Source organism: Gymnoscopelus braueri, assembly GCF_963280865.1.
Source record: "Gymnoscopelus braueri genome assembly, chromosome: 3".
NCBI lineage: Eukaryota > Metazoa > Chordata > Actinopteri > Myctophiformes > Myctophidae > Gymnoscopelus > Gymnoscopelus braueri.
In genome coordinates this window covers 44,563,114-44,578,113 of record NC_137612.1, presented here as the reverse complement: position 1 = coordinate 44,578,113, position 15,000 = coordinate 44,563,114, and the positions used below count along the sequence as shown (strand labels likewise).

Sequence of the window (15,000 nt, the reverse complement as noted above, 5' to 3'; positions counted from 1 at the left end):
TATCCTGGGCGTGCGGCAAAGCTGCGTGGCCGGAAAAAAAATGGGGGTCAAACCCCCCAAAACCCCCGAAATGCATAGAAAACTATGCATTATACCTATAACACAATACAAACACAATGGTCTTACACCTGCATTAGTGCAAATTCATGATTTTATTTTTTTGATATATATATATTTTTTTGGAGCCAAGGTAGGGCACCTACCCTACCCTTACCCCTTATCTTGCTTCACAATAAAAAAAAGTATATTTTAAAAATAAAATCCGTCATGGTCAAACCGTCATGGTTTGACCATGACGGGCCGCAGAGACGCTGCGTTGGGGCCGCATGCGGGCCGCGGGCCGCGGGTTGAGTAGCACTGCCCTACAACCTGCAGGAACATGAACAAAGCCACAGTCATCATTCACAGACTGTTCTATTGATAGCTGTACATTCACCAAGATCAGTGATTCTTAAATGTTTTGATTTCAATTATTGTGAAGGAGGCCGCGTTGACCTTCATCAGGCCATTGTCTGTCCTGATGAAGGTCTAACGACCGAAACGTCGAATAAAGAGCTACATTTTTTTTTGCAAGATTCAGACGGTGTGCGGTTCCTATTCTTTTGTTTAACCATCAGAGACCTCCAAATTGATTTAAATTATAACATTTTTTTAAATCTCTGGGACCCCAATCTATACTGTAAAATCCTCAATGTTAATTAAACTCATACAGTTACAAACCTGTAAGGGTCCATTTGCAGCCCTGGTGTTGAGAAACAGTGACCAAGATCATTGCTGCATGAACACCACAGCAGAGTGGACGTCATTTCCTGTGACATTTGCTCAATGATGTCTAACCTGACAGGCATGTACACACATAGGAACAAAACCAGTGCCTGAATAACTGCCCCATTGTCTTCATAGGAGAAAGTTCCCCTTTTTATGCCTACTATACATAATTCATATATATCTCTCGACAAACCAGTTGCCCTCCCCCCTCTCATTCATTACTAAGGCTGTAGGCTAGAAAAGGTCATTTAGTTTCCCCCTTCTGATAACTCATTGTTTCTGAGAGGTGTGAAGTCTTTTTTGAGGATGTGGTTAACTTCTCTATCTCATGCAAATGCCCAACAGTGAGAACTACAGCATCTTCCGTTAATAGACAAGTTTGTCTTCCTCTTTTATGACTTCTGTCTGATTTCCAACATGTTGCACATGTTATCCTCTTGCTTATCGTAGTTTGAAGATCATTCTAGAATGTCTGAGGATGTGTATGCCACGCCAGACCTGACAAAGAAAGTCAGATATGGCCAAGCGAGGGAAGTGGAGATGGGGAAGAGAGGAGACAATGAAGACAGAGGAGAGAGGGAGGAGAGGATAGTTGACATCTATGTGACCGCAGACGACCTCGACCTTGACCCTGACCCTGGGACACAGCAGGATGCTGGACAGAAGAACACAGCACGAGAGCAGAATGCAGGTAAAATAAAATGCTACAATACTTAACTAACACATCTATGATGTTATTCAAGGGCAGTGGTGTAGTAATGTTGTGTGGAGAAGTGGGCGTACTTGAATTCTCCCAACTAAAATGTCAAGGTGGTCCATGGTGTAAAATAAATACATCCCAGAAACGGGTACTCTGTAGATGCTGCCAAAATGATGCTTGATGATTTTCAGGCCAACTAAAGTGATAGTTTACAAAAGAACTTGTGAACTTGTACTAGTAGCAGTGTTGGGACTAACGCCTTACAAGTGATCACTTAGTTAGTGGCCACCGATCAGTGGCCACTAACGCGTTACAAGTAAGGCGTTACTGTAACGCCGTTACTTTTTTCAGTAACTAGTACTCTAACGCATTCTTTTTTTTAATTCAGTAACTCAGTTACCGTTACTACATGGTGCGTTACTCCGTTATTTTTTATATAGTATTTATATATACAGCGAGGCGAACAGTGACTGAGAATTGTACTTAAGTACAGTACTTGAGTAAATGTACTTATTTACTTTACACCAGTCTGTGTCACATGCGGAGACGCGCTGTGAGCGGCTTTGCAAGCTCTCTCTCTCTCTCTCTCTCTCTCTCTCTCTCTCGCTCGCTCTTTCTTTCTCTCTCTCTTAACAGCGTGTGTGTGTTTCTGGGATTAGGAATACCACGATAACGCAATGGTGACTATGAACCACGTACCCAAACCCGTTGGAGGCTGCTTTTCCCAAGCTGAAATCTGCACTTAAACTGCAAGGCTTCATGGCTGTGTTGTTGAACACACACAGCTTAAAGGGCAAGACCACTTTGGTAGAGGTTTGGGTTGTGTAGTTACCTTGCCATGATGTAACTCCAAAGGTGGGCAAGAAATAAAAAATAATTGCTCCATTGATTAGAAATTGATAATTCAAAATATGCTCCTCATTGACTTACATTGTATGGTAAAACTGCTCTCAAAGTCACTCTTTTAGCACAAAAACGAATGCAAACTAAGTTGATTCAGACAATATAGAACATCACCAAACCCAGTACTGTTTTTTTTTTAAAATAAAAATGACAACTTGCTGTTGATTTTGCCATTTTTAATAAGTAGAAAACCCGGACTGGATTGGTGGATCCGGATCCAGATCTTCAAATAGTAAAATCAACAGGAAGTTGACATTTTTATTAAAAAAACAAACAGTAGGCCTACTGGGTTTGGTGATGCTCTATATTGTCTGAATCAGCTATGTTTGGGTTCATTTATGTGCTAAAAGAGTGACTTTGAGAGCAGTTTTACCGTACAATGTAAGTCAATGAGGAGCATATTTTGAATTATCAATTCCTAATCAATGGAGAAATTATTTTTGATTTCTTGCACACCTTTGGAGTTACATCATGGCAAGGTAACTACACAACCCAAACCTCTACTAAAGTGGTCTTACCCTTTAACGTCGGGAAAGTTACACGACTCACTCGCCCAGGTGGTGTCAATAATAGGCTACTAATCACCGTAATTGTAACAAAATTCAGAATCACAGCGCTGCCTGTTTCGGATTCCGCACGTTAAAGTATATTAATTAATTTGTTCGTCTATTTATTAACTGCTACTGCAGTCCCTGCGGTACATAAACTCCTGTTACAGTCAAGGATCACCTTCAACGTGGTGTTTGCACTTTCTCCATTTACGGTCCGTACATCTATATAAACGTTCAGATTTCAAATATAAAGTGCTTACCACATGGCCACGGATGTTACAATTATGCACGGGACTCTCAAAAGTACCCGTATATTCTGTATTGTTCAATGAAAAGCATTTTAATCCGATCAGTGGCCATTTTCTCATAATGTATTGGAGTGCAATACACCTACCAACCGATAGGGTCACTCAGTTGAAAGCAAATGGAGAAAATGGCCACCGATCAGATTAAAATGCTTTTTATTTAACAATACGGATGATACAGGTACTTCTGAGAGCCCGTATATACATGTGACATCCGTGGCCATGGGATAAGCACTTTATATTTGAAATATGAACGTTTATGTAGATGTACGGGCCATAAATGGAGAAAGTGCAAACACCAGGTTGAAGTTCATCCATGACGGTCGTGACAGTCGACCGTCGTGTATCCATGGCTATTACTCCCTCTAACATTTCCCATGTTTTTTGTTTATTGAAATAATGTCATGCACATTTTCCAGTGCATAGCCTACTGCAGGCCTTGTTGACTAGATTTAGAAGAGATTTTGAAGCTCTTGCTCCTGAAACAATCGATTATTTTTAAGGGGAAAAGCCATCATTTAACATGCAAGTCAATGGGTGAGAAGCAGAGATTGCCAGGCGCAAATGGTAGTGTAGGTAATTAATGTATTTGTGCAAGATGACCCTGCTACTGTATATAAAATGTGTATATTACTCGTTCATCATGGTTCATGTTCAAATAGCTCAATCCAAAATATAATGCTGTAGGCCTAAGTGTTAGGCTGTATTTACGCACCTGCTTGTAATTAATGCTTAAACATAATTATGACCGGTATTTTTTATCAGATGTCTGATAAATTTAAACCATTCCGGACATTAGGACCAGCAGATTACAATCCTATAGCCTGACCCCTGGTATAGACCACATTGCTTAGCAGAGTTCAGTGACGCAAATGCATGTCAAGTTGATCAACAGATTGTAGTATTCTCCAATGCAATAACAGTACTGAAATGAAGGCTATAAGGACAATAATGGGAGCCCTTTTTTTTAAAGTAATTAAAAAGTTACTTTTCACAGTAACGCATTACCTTTTGGTGTAAGTAACCAGTAAAGTAACTGAGTTACTTTTAAATGAAGTAACTAGTAATGGTAACTAGTTACTGGTTTTCAGTAACTAGCACAACAATGTGATTTCAAAGTCACTTGACTTCTGCGGTGGCATGATGAATCCCACACTGAAGGAACAGTGGGACATTTATTTTAAACTGAAGAAATGTATTATTGTTCTGAATGACCAACTAAGCACAATAGAGTTCAGGTTCTGTTCATGTAAACATCTTTAGTTTTGTGGCTGTGATTTTAGTTTATTTATTGGATTAGATTATCCATAAATTCCATGTGCTCTGCCTTGGGTAATTTACGATGTGCTTGCGTCACTCAAAACACTTGTCATCTTTAATAAGGTAACACCCACCTATGGCCGAAGCCCCACCTGTTTTACCATAGCAACCACCTGTTCCACCTTAATTCCTAAACACTATTAAAAGCCTTTATGCTTTGTGAGGTACATTCCAGTCATGTTAATTATATTCCATGTCCCGTAAAGTACATAACACAAACCCTATCATGTTCCATTGCTTAAACAGGCCATTAAGCCAAGTTCTGATCAAAGATTTGAGACTAGCCGAGCTGAAACCTGCAACCACAACGGTATCCCCCAAACTGTGGTTATAACATTTCAAAACTGGAGAGTCCACATCAAGGTGCTGAGCAAGGATCAATTTACACTTTCTATAGAAACCTACATTATTCTATTCCATTCTATTCTATCATGTATATACTCATATCAACTCCATTCCATTCTCTCGGTTCGCTCGCTCTCTTTTTCTCTGTCTCACTCACTCTCACTTCCTCTCTCACGCACATGCACAAACAACTTAAGATCACATCTGTCAGTTGATTTGATACACAATAGCAATGGCATATGCATTTATTTCACAAAATACAGACTCAAGAGATTCATTATATAGTGTTAAATTAACTGACCAATTCATTAGCATAACTGATTTAAATATGTTGTTGCCAAACTTGCCAGGGGTCAGGCGGGCGCTGGAAAAAGATGGACCCGCACCCATCACTAAACTGTGTGTGTATTTGTGTGTGTACTGTATATTTGTCTAGATAGAGAGAGGAAGGGAAGAGATTAAAACAAAAGAGAGAGAGAAACTGAAAGGTCACAACCTTTCTTTTCTATTGTTTAATTACATGCTATGTTGTTGAACATAAAATCCTGCATGTGTGTGTGCACGCAAGCACGAGCGTGTCTCTGTGTGTGAGTGAGTGAGCAATTATGTGTGTGTAATCAGAAATGTATTGCAACAACTTGTTGCTTGCAATTCACATGAGACTCAAGCTGGTGTTTAACCGGTCATCTTGTGACTGGTTAAATCTGGTTGCAGGTTTGTTTCCGCAACGTTCTAAAATGGTTTAGTCTCATCGGAAATCTTTGCACTGAATAAGGCTACACATGATATGTTGACACACATGCATCAACAACTGATATGTTCTGTTTCAAGCTAAACTACTACTACTATTCATGCTGTGATATTACTTGGTCAATTAAGAACAAAAATACTTGTTATCTGTCATAAAGCATCATCACTTATTTACAGGTGTCACTTATTTTAAATCTCTTATTTGGAACAAAGTGACCTCAAAGGTTTGTCATATGTTTTTCAGACTCTGCTGAGCCAAAGAAGAATGGGTTCAAAGCTGGTGCAGTGTGTCTGGGACTGCTGTGTCTTCTCCTATTGGCTGGCATCATTGGTCTGGTCATATACCGTGAGTGTCAATCTGTAAACATTCATACATAGTGTTGATGGCTGTTGTTCAGAATACTATTTTGGGCCAGGTGGATTGGTGTGAGGCGTGCAGGCAAATTGCCGAACCCTGACCATTTCTTTATTATTATCTTTTTTTTTATTTTGGGCTTTTTATGCCTTTATTATGGATAGAACACTAGGCTGACAGGAAATGCATGGGGAGAGAGATGGGGAGTGACATGCAGCAAAGACCGTTGGGATCGACACTAGAACCCGCAACACGCTGTCAGGCTACATTGTAGCCTAGATGCCTGGACTGCCACGGCAGTGGTCCAGGCCAAATTTTGACCATTTCTTCCTTCATCTGCCACCTACTATACCTGCTTGGACCAGGTCTACCAGTGTAGAGTGAATCGTGACGTCCATTGCTATTCTCACACTGCACATTTTAGTTGCTGGAGATGTGTCCAGACAGATGTCTCAAAGATCACACAAAACACAGATTATTTTTAGATTTTGGAGGGGGGGAAAAGCCTATGACATGCCCAACACAGTGACGCCAGGTTGACAGTGGTTTAATACATCTATCTGTATATATCAACTGTATGTATATATATATATAATGTCATAGTCAGATTAAAAAAGGAGCGCTCGCTTTCTTCTACGTCACCACTTGCGTGAAAAACGGCCGTTCCCTCCCCCCCGTTCTTCAACCTTTCTTCAACCTGCGAGTGCACCATCCGCAACCACCTGAAAGTCGAACGCCGACCGTCCGCCAAACGCCAACGGCAAAATGTAAATCATTTATTTTGGCGAGCAACGCCATCGCTCCATATATAAATTGTATATATATTCAGCCTAAACATTTGTCCCCATGCCGGCCGGTTCACCTGTTTCCCAAAAATATGGCCCTTTATGTCATTGTCAAATTTCTCCTTATTGCAGATTCGGACTTGATTAACAACTTGACCAAAGACCGAGATCAGATACACTCCAGATATAACAACTTGACCAAAGACCGAGATCAGATACATTCCAGATATAACAACTTGACCAAAGACCTCGACGAGATGCAGTCCAGATATGATCATCTGACTGAACAGAAAGCCAATCTACAGACCCATTTCGAACAGTTACAGTCCAGATATAACAACCTTATCTCATCAGATGGCATCAAAAGATTTCTTTGTGGTCAGTTCTTCATTGTTATAGGCCTATCATGTTGTTCATAATTTTTCATTAATCTGAACAACTGAAAAACTTCATTTTGTTGTCATAGAATCAAGTGGATTTACATTTGATGGTGGTGTATGTTATTACATCTCTACTGAGAAGAAAACCTGGAATGAGAGCAGACAATACTGTAGAGACAACCAATCAGACCTAATGGTCATAAAGAGCCAGGAAAAACAGGTATAGTGTGTAGTGTGTCAGAACCACACAGACTCACAACTGGGGTTCCCCAAGGCTCGGTTCTGGGTCCTCTTCTTTTCTCTCTCTACACTACATCTCTGGGTGCTGTCATCCACTCCCATGGCTTTTCCTACCACTGCTATGCCGATGACACCCAGCTGATCCTCTCATTCCCCCCCTCTGATACCCAAGTGGAGGCACGCATTGCTGCTTGTCTGACTGACATCTCGGAGTGGATGTCGACAAACCACCTGAAGCTCAACCTGGACAAGACCGAGCTGATGTTCCTCCCGGGGAAGGGCTGTCCACACCGAGACATGGCCATCACCATTGATAATGCTGTGGTGACCTCAACTCGGACTGCGAAGAATCTGGGTGTGACCCTGGACGATCAACTGACGTTCTCGGCAAACATCGCATCAGTGACAAGGTCCTGCAGATTCCTCCTCTACAACATCAGGAGGATTCGCCCCTTCCTCACGGAGAAGGCAGCCCAGGTGCTCATCCAGGCTCTCGTCATCTCCCGCCTGGACTACTGCAACTCCCTCCTCGCTGGTGCTCCGGCATCTGCCATCAGACCTCTGGAGCTTGTTCAGAAAGCTGCGGCTCGTCTGGTGTTCAACCGCCCCAAGTTCTCCCACACAACCATCCTTCTCCGTTCTCTACACTGGCTCCCCGTAGCGGCTCGCATCCAGTTCAAAACCCTGGTGCTAGCCTATAGGGCAGTGAAAGGAACAGCTCCTTCCTACCTCCGGGCTATGGTCGATGCCTACACCCCTGCCCGACCACTTCGGTCTGCCACCTCGGGGCGACTGATTGCCTCATCACTCAAGGGTCCTTCTGGCCGATCCACACGGTCACGACTCTTTTCTGTTCTGGCCCCACAGTGGTGGAATGAACTTCCCACTGATGTTAGGACAGCAGAGTCACTGCCCATATTTCGCCGCAGGTTGAAAACCCACCTCTTCAGGAAACACTACCCTTCCTCTCTGCCTGACCTACTTGTTGTTAACTAGTTGTACGAACGCTTGTTTTCTATTGTTGTATTGTTTATTGGATCTTGTTTAGTCGATACACTGAATTGTTTTAGCTCATGCTCATTTGACTTAGCTATTTTGTCTCATCTGTTTAAGGAAATAGGTAGCTGATATATTGCACTTTTACCTTAGCGCTCGGTATACTCTTGGTTGCTTGTTTTTGCAGAAAATGCACTAAAGACTTCTGGTGATTAGTAGTTTTCGTTCCCTACCTATGTTGAATACACTTATTGTAAGTCGCTTTGGATAAAAGCGTCTGCTAAATGACTGTAATGTAAATGTAATGTAGTGTGTGTGTGTGTGTGTGTGTGTGTGTGTGTGTCTGTGTTTGTGTGTGCGTGCGTGCGTGTGTGTATACTGTATGTGTACATTAGTGAATCCCGTGACACATGTGAAATATGGACAAAGTCTAATAAACTCTTGGCCCAAATATCTTGATATCAATATTGTGTAATTTAATATTGTATTGTGATGATGATGATGATGATGATTGTTGTTGTTGTTGTTATTGTTATTATTATGGTTATTATTATTATTTTCTGAAGTTAAAAAATAAGAAAAAAGCCAATGCACAAGCTCACATGGCTTCGCATTGTGATGCCTTGGGAATTCTTTGACAAATTTGTAAGTGTAGAATAATAAGTAAGTGATTTTCTTTCGTTAAAAGTCTCAATGTCTCGCAGCTCTTTATTAAACCGAAAATGCATTTTCAGGTCGGGTTACCAGTTTTATCCAATCAGGATAGAGAACTCAGTCAGGATACAGATTAAACACGTGAAATTGGTGTGATGACACAAATAAATGAGCAGATAAAATTGGAACTGGAACACCATAAAAAATACAATAGATGGGTACTCTCTCCTGATTGGCTGAAAAAATTATCTGATTATTATCACTTACCCTACCTTTGATAATAAAATAATAAGTGATTAAAACCAAGAATAGACAACACTCGACGATATTACCAAAACCTCAGATGAGGTATCTAGTCTCATAACATGATATTGATATAATATTGATATAATGTCCAGCCCTACTGTATCCTGTTCCACTTATAGACCACTTATAGACATATATCTATTGTACAGTTTGTACTTCAGTAACCACTAACCAGCATTTTTTCTGTGCAGGACCTTGTTAACCGTTTAAACCAGAGGGTGTGGCTGGGTTTGACTGACAGAGAGGTTGAAGGATCCTTTAAGTGGATAGATGGAACACCACTGACCACACCAACGTAACATCATCTTCATTCTTATAAATATGTTCATTGAATTTCACATATTTCCTCTTTTCTACATTTGTCTAATTGGTATTAAATGCTATGATAAAATACAAACCTACTATTTCACTATCCAGTTAATTTGTTTAATACCTAAATTATAATTTGAGGTCATGATAAAAAAATAATAGTAAAAAAAAACGTTTTGTATTGTTAAGAATTAAATGTTCCTTCTTCACCAGGTACTGGTACCACCCTCAGCCTGATAACAAGGGACCTAAAGAAGAAGAAGACTGTGCTGAGTTTATTAATTTAAGCAAACCCACTAGAGGATGGAATGACTTATCATGTTTTGACATCAACCAGTGGATCTGTGAAAGAGTTATCAGCTGAAATTACAACATCTTAACAATATACAGTAATAGTTATCTGGTGTGTTTTTACAGCTAAATGTTGGGTGTGTTTACATGTGGTAGCTTGTGTGTGTTTTTGCTTTGGTTCGTTGCATGAATCTAATGTGAATAACATGAATCTAACAGCAATCTGTTCCATTTTAATGAATGAATAAAGTATGTTACATTCTGGGTGTTGTACTGTGAAGGAACTGTTTTTTAAAACAGTGAATGTTGTAACACACATACAAGAGTACATGACCACATACACTGCAAGTTACCAGTTACATTTATTAAAAATATTGAATTTGTCAAATATAATTATAATAATAATAAACCTTTTGGCATATAGACATGTCTCTCTCTCTCTCTCACTCTCTCTCTCTCTCTCTCTCTCTCTCTCTCTCTCTCTCTCTCTCTCTCTCTCTCTCTCTCTCTCTCTTAGATTTTGTGACCTACAGCAAGGATAGAGAGAGTGAAATTAAACAGCAGAGAGAGAAAGAAAATGAGACATTGTGAGTGGCCATGCATGACCTCCCACAAACACACACACACAGTTTAACAATGTTAAAGGGAATGCATACAGGGAGACAAATATTTTAGGTGCAGTAAAGGTAACTCATGGATATGTCCTCATGATACAACACGCATGTCACTCAGCACTCCATGAGCACAAGTAGCGGCGGCTCCGCCATATGATACATGGCAGCAGAGACAGCACAATACTTTGCCAGCCTTTCCATTCTGCCTCGTCTTTGGGCTTCCCAAGTTGTCGAAACCCTCCAACAACTAGTCTGTGGGGTATGTCCTAGGCTGGATCACCAGGGGAAACAAAGTTATTTGTCTTGCACTGCTGCTTGGTTTTAAAGCGCTCTCTGTAGTTCAGTCAGACAACTCTTGGATTGGATTAGAATATTTATTGAGCAAGCTTGAGCATAGATATAGGAAGCATAAAGAAGCATAGTTTGGCATCAGGGCTCAGAATCCATTCACTCCCTGTAAGAATAACATTTTAATAATTGTTACATGCCAAATAGCATTTACAGGGAATGAATAAAGACCCCCACGGGGATCTAGAAACAGAGCCTACAGGTGGATGCCGGGGAGGCGGTGGGATGAGACTATTCATGGTCAGCAGCATACGCAGGCAAGCAAAGGCAGCAGATACAGCAGGATCTCAGCAGCAGCGCAGCAAGACAGCGCAGCCAGAATGAACAGGTAGGCAGAGCAGTACTTATAACCCACCGACCAGGAGAAGAGTGCATGTGACTATAGTCACCTGATCGGTTTGCACAATCCCTTGAGTTGCCTGGCCTGAACTAGCTCCGTAAACTGCGCCTCATTTGTTCTCATGGGCCTAGAAGTCCACCCGTTGCTATTCCGACAGCGGACGGACATACCGCTGGAAGGCCGCTGGGTCTATTGCCGTCAGGTGGGGCCGTCAGGTAGCGTCAGCTGTTGGTAGATTCCACCGGTGAGTAGTGCCTTCTTTTATGCGAGCTACAGTCCACAGAAATTGCAAATGCATCCACTGCACCTACTACATTGACGATGGTAGTTACAAGGGGGCATGTTAACGTCATGCCCAGGACACGCATGCACACACACACACACACACACACACACACACACACACACACACACACACACACACACACACACACACACACACACACACACACACACACACACACACACATGCAGGTATGCAGGCAGGCAGGCAGGCACGCACACACGCGCAGTTCTGTCCTCTGCCAGGACATCATAATTTCTGGACAGTGTCTGAGACCCGAGGGAAATTTAAACGTGCGCAGACTGGTGCACACACACACACACACACACACACACACACACACACACACACACACACACACACACACACACACACACACACACACACACACACACACACACACATACACACACACACACACACGCACAGCCGTGCTATAGACGTATAGCTCATTCAATGTTGTGCTGAGTCAGCATGCGCCCGAACGATAGCCTGGTTCCAGACAAATCTGCCATTGCAAAATGGCCCATTATTCAAATATGGGGTGGGTTTATCACCATGCAGAGGCATTTTTTTAATTTGCCCCTCGGAAATGCAGGTTCCACACAGAGATTCCAGACTAATATCTACGCATTGATATTAGTCTGGCCATGCCAGGCTACCCGAACGACACAACTGAGCGCGGTGTGTGTGTGTGGCTGGTGGCTCAAAAAAGTACCCTATGTCTCTGGTTTTCTCTGTGTACATCTGATGACATCAATTGTCATTTCGCATCATTGGGCGTACATTCCATATGCGGAATATGGAATATACCCAATGATGCGAAGCAATGCTTTTGACGTCATGGCACACACGTCATGGCACACACTTCCGAATGGAACCACAGACAGACGGACGGACGGACGGACGGACGCACGGACGCACGGACGCACACACGCACGCACGCACGCACGCACGCACGCACGCACGCACGCACGCACGCACGCACGCACGCACGCACGCACGCACGCACGCACACACACACACACACACACACACACACACACACACACACACACACACACACCCCCACACACACACACACACACACACACACACACACACACACACACACACACACACACACACCTAAAACCCCCTTGTAGTCAGAGGTTATTTAACCAAATATGCAGAAAGCCACAATTGTAAAAATGACTTAAGGTTGGGGGCCATAAGACTGTGACAACAAAAATAAACAAAATGTTCACGGTTAAGTGTTTATCTGGTTAATGTTAGGAAAATTGTGCAATGATTAATTAATCAATTAATAATTAATAATTCATATTATTCAGTTGTCTTTTCCTTTTTTGGTGCAAAGGTATTGCCCCCCCCCCCTGATGCCTGGAGGCTGCTGTCCAGCTGCCATGTTACAAAGCTACAACTACTTCATGCTCAATTCTGCCCTCATGTGGCTTATTGCTTTTATAAAACGGTTACTGAATATGGCAACATGAATATTATACACACAATCAAACAAATTAATTCCTACAAGAAAGTAGTTGACTGCCTGCAACAAACAAGGAAAGTTGCTATGCGATTTTTACATTCAGATCAATACTGAACACCTGCAAGGCAGATGGAGAGATGTCTCACCTAAAATGATCAGAAACCGTTTATTTCAACATTCAAACAAAATTGGCCATTTTGAAGCAATTTGCTTGCCACAGTAATTTGATGTCATGAGCTCACAGGTGGGTGTTTATAGAGCATTTTTCACCGGTTTCAGCCAAACATCATCAAGGACCAGAGCTATCCATTGATAAAATCCCAATAATACACTTGAAGTCTTTATAACTTGATATACGCAGTAAAATCCTCAGAGTGTACAAATGAAACCATCTCATTTGGAACACTTCCAACTGTACACTCAATTTAAGCCATATTTCAACATTGTGACGCGTTGTGAGCTTGTAGATCAGCTATTTTCACATTTGTTTCTATTTACTACTTGTGTAGTTTGTCTACTACTGTGTAGGTACTGGGGTGTTTTATCTATGACCATGCATTGATAGTAGATCCCTCCCTGTGGGAGGAATCTAACACCAAGAGTTAGAAACATCATACCACAAGGTTAAAACTATGGACAGAAAGACTCTTTTGTGTAAAAAACAAAAAAGACCATATAACCCAAATGTCTATTTTGTGCCAAACAATCTATCCAGACCCTCCCACCTTTGTCCCTAGGAGAGCCCCCACCCTACAGGACAAGCTGGTACACAGCCATTTACCATCAAAAGCTTCTTGGCTACAAAAACCTGTTGGTAATTTATCCTGTGGTCACTGTACCTTAAACAAACAGTTTTACTGATGTGTTTACTGACAAGATATAAAAATCAATCACTTTGCTAATTGCAACACCATTTTTGTGGTGTATCGTCTTGAATGTCCGTGTGGCTGTTTCTATGTGCGTGGAACAAAAAGATGGCTTAAAGAAGATTGGGTGAGCATAAAACTGCCATCCGAACGAAAAACTATAAACATATCCTATGGCTGTTCACTATAATGGAGAAGGACATGGGAGCCCCTCCTCTCTTAAAGCTGCAGTCATATAAGTCATCCCTAATGCCATTAGAGGTGTAAAGAAACTGCTCCAAAGGGAGACTTTCTGGATTGTCACTCTACAAGCCACTACATTTCCAAGCCTAAAATTGCCGTTCTTATATAGCTGACTCTATGATACTGTGATGATTGGGCATTTTCTGTCTCCCCAGTTAACAGTTTATATTGGTGTTGGTTTTGTCACTTATGGTGTGCATTATGTATTATGTATTTATTGTATATTATGTATTGATGTATTTATTTGCATGTGATGACGTCAGTTGTTGATGCTAAGGCATCCACAGCCTTTACTTAAGAGTGACTAATCACCCTGAGTGTTAAGACCCTGTTGAAGACCCAAGATTCGAAACGCGTCGTCCAGCTGTTGCCCTACAGTCTGCCTCACCACAAGCAGAACTTTGGGTTCCTTTGCTTCCCTCCCTGTGGTATATCACTGTATAATTAGTCTTGTGTAGCCAGACAACTATTCCACAATCTCTGAATGCTATAGAGTCTGGAACTACACCTACACATCCCGAAAGCAGAGAACGAAAGCTGTTTGTCATCTCCGCCGACAGTAAAGACAAAACGACAGCGGGGAGGAGATGTCACATCCACTTTATCCCAGGATCATTTTCAGAGCCTCCGTGCTCCAGACTTTATGACGGAAGCATTTGAACATTGTGGGAGTCAACGTCTGGCTCGCGAGACTACTGTTTAATCAACAACCTGCACTGACCACAGCACACAACCACGCATTATAATGAACATTGTGAAGAATGGCAGGTGATCACAGTAGGTCTACACACCACATTATACTGAACACCGTGGAGAATGGCAAGCACATTATACTGAACACTGTGGAGAATGACAGGTGATC

General features: G+C 41.8%; 2 protein-coding genes across 2 annotated transcripts in view; one reads left to right on the top strand and one right to left on the bottom strand.

Annotated features, from left to right (window-relative positions):
* Positions 1-15,000, bottom strand: part of LOC308079209 (epoxide hydrolase 1-like) — a 526,014-nt gene that overhangs the window by 206,579 nt on the left and 304,435 nt on the right. The gene's annotated exons all lie outside the window — the stretch shown is intronic.
* On the top strand, positions 1,227-10,169 carry LOC308082443 (C-type lectin domain family 4 member E-like). The gene is made up of 4 exons (XM_080424195.1): positions 1,227-1,459; positions 5,887-5,988; positions 9,550-9,653; positions 9,881-10,169. Exons 1-4 carry the CDS (start codon positions 1,421-1,423, stop codon positions 10,029-10,031), a joined length of 396 nt encoding a protein of 131 aa, XP_080280321.1. The 5' UTR covers positions 1,227-1,420; the 3' UTR covers positions 10,032-10,169.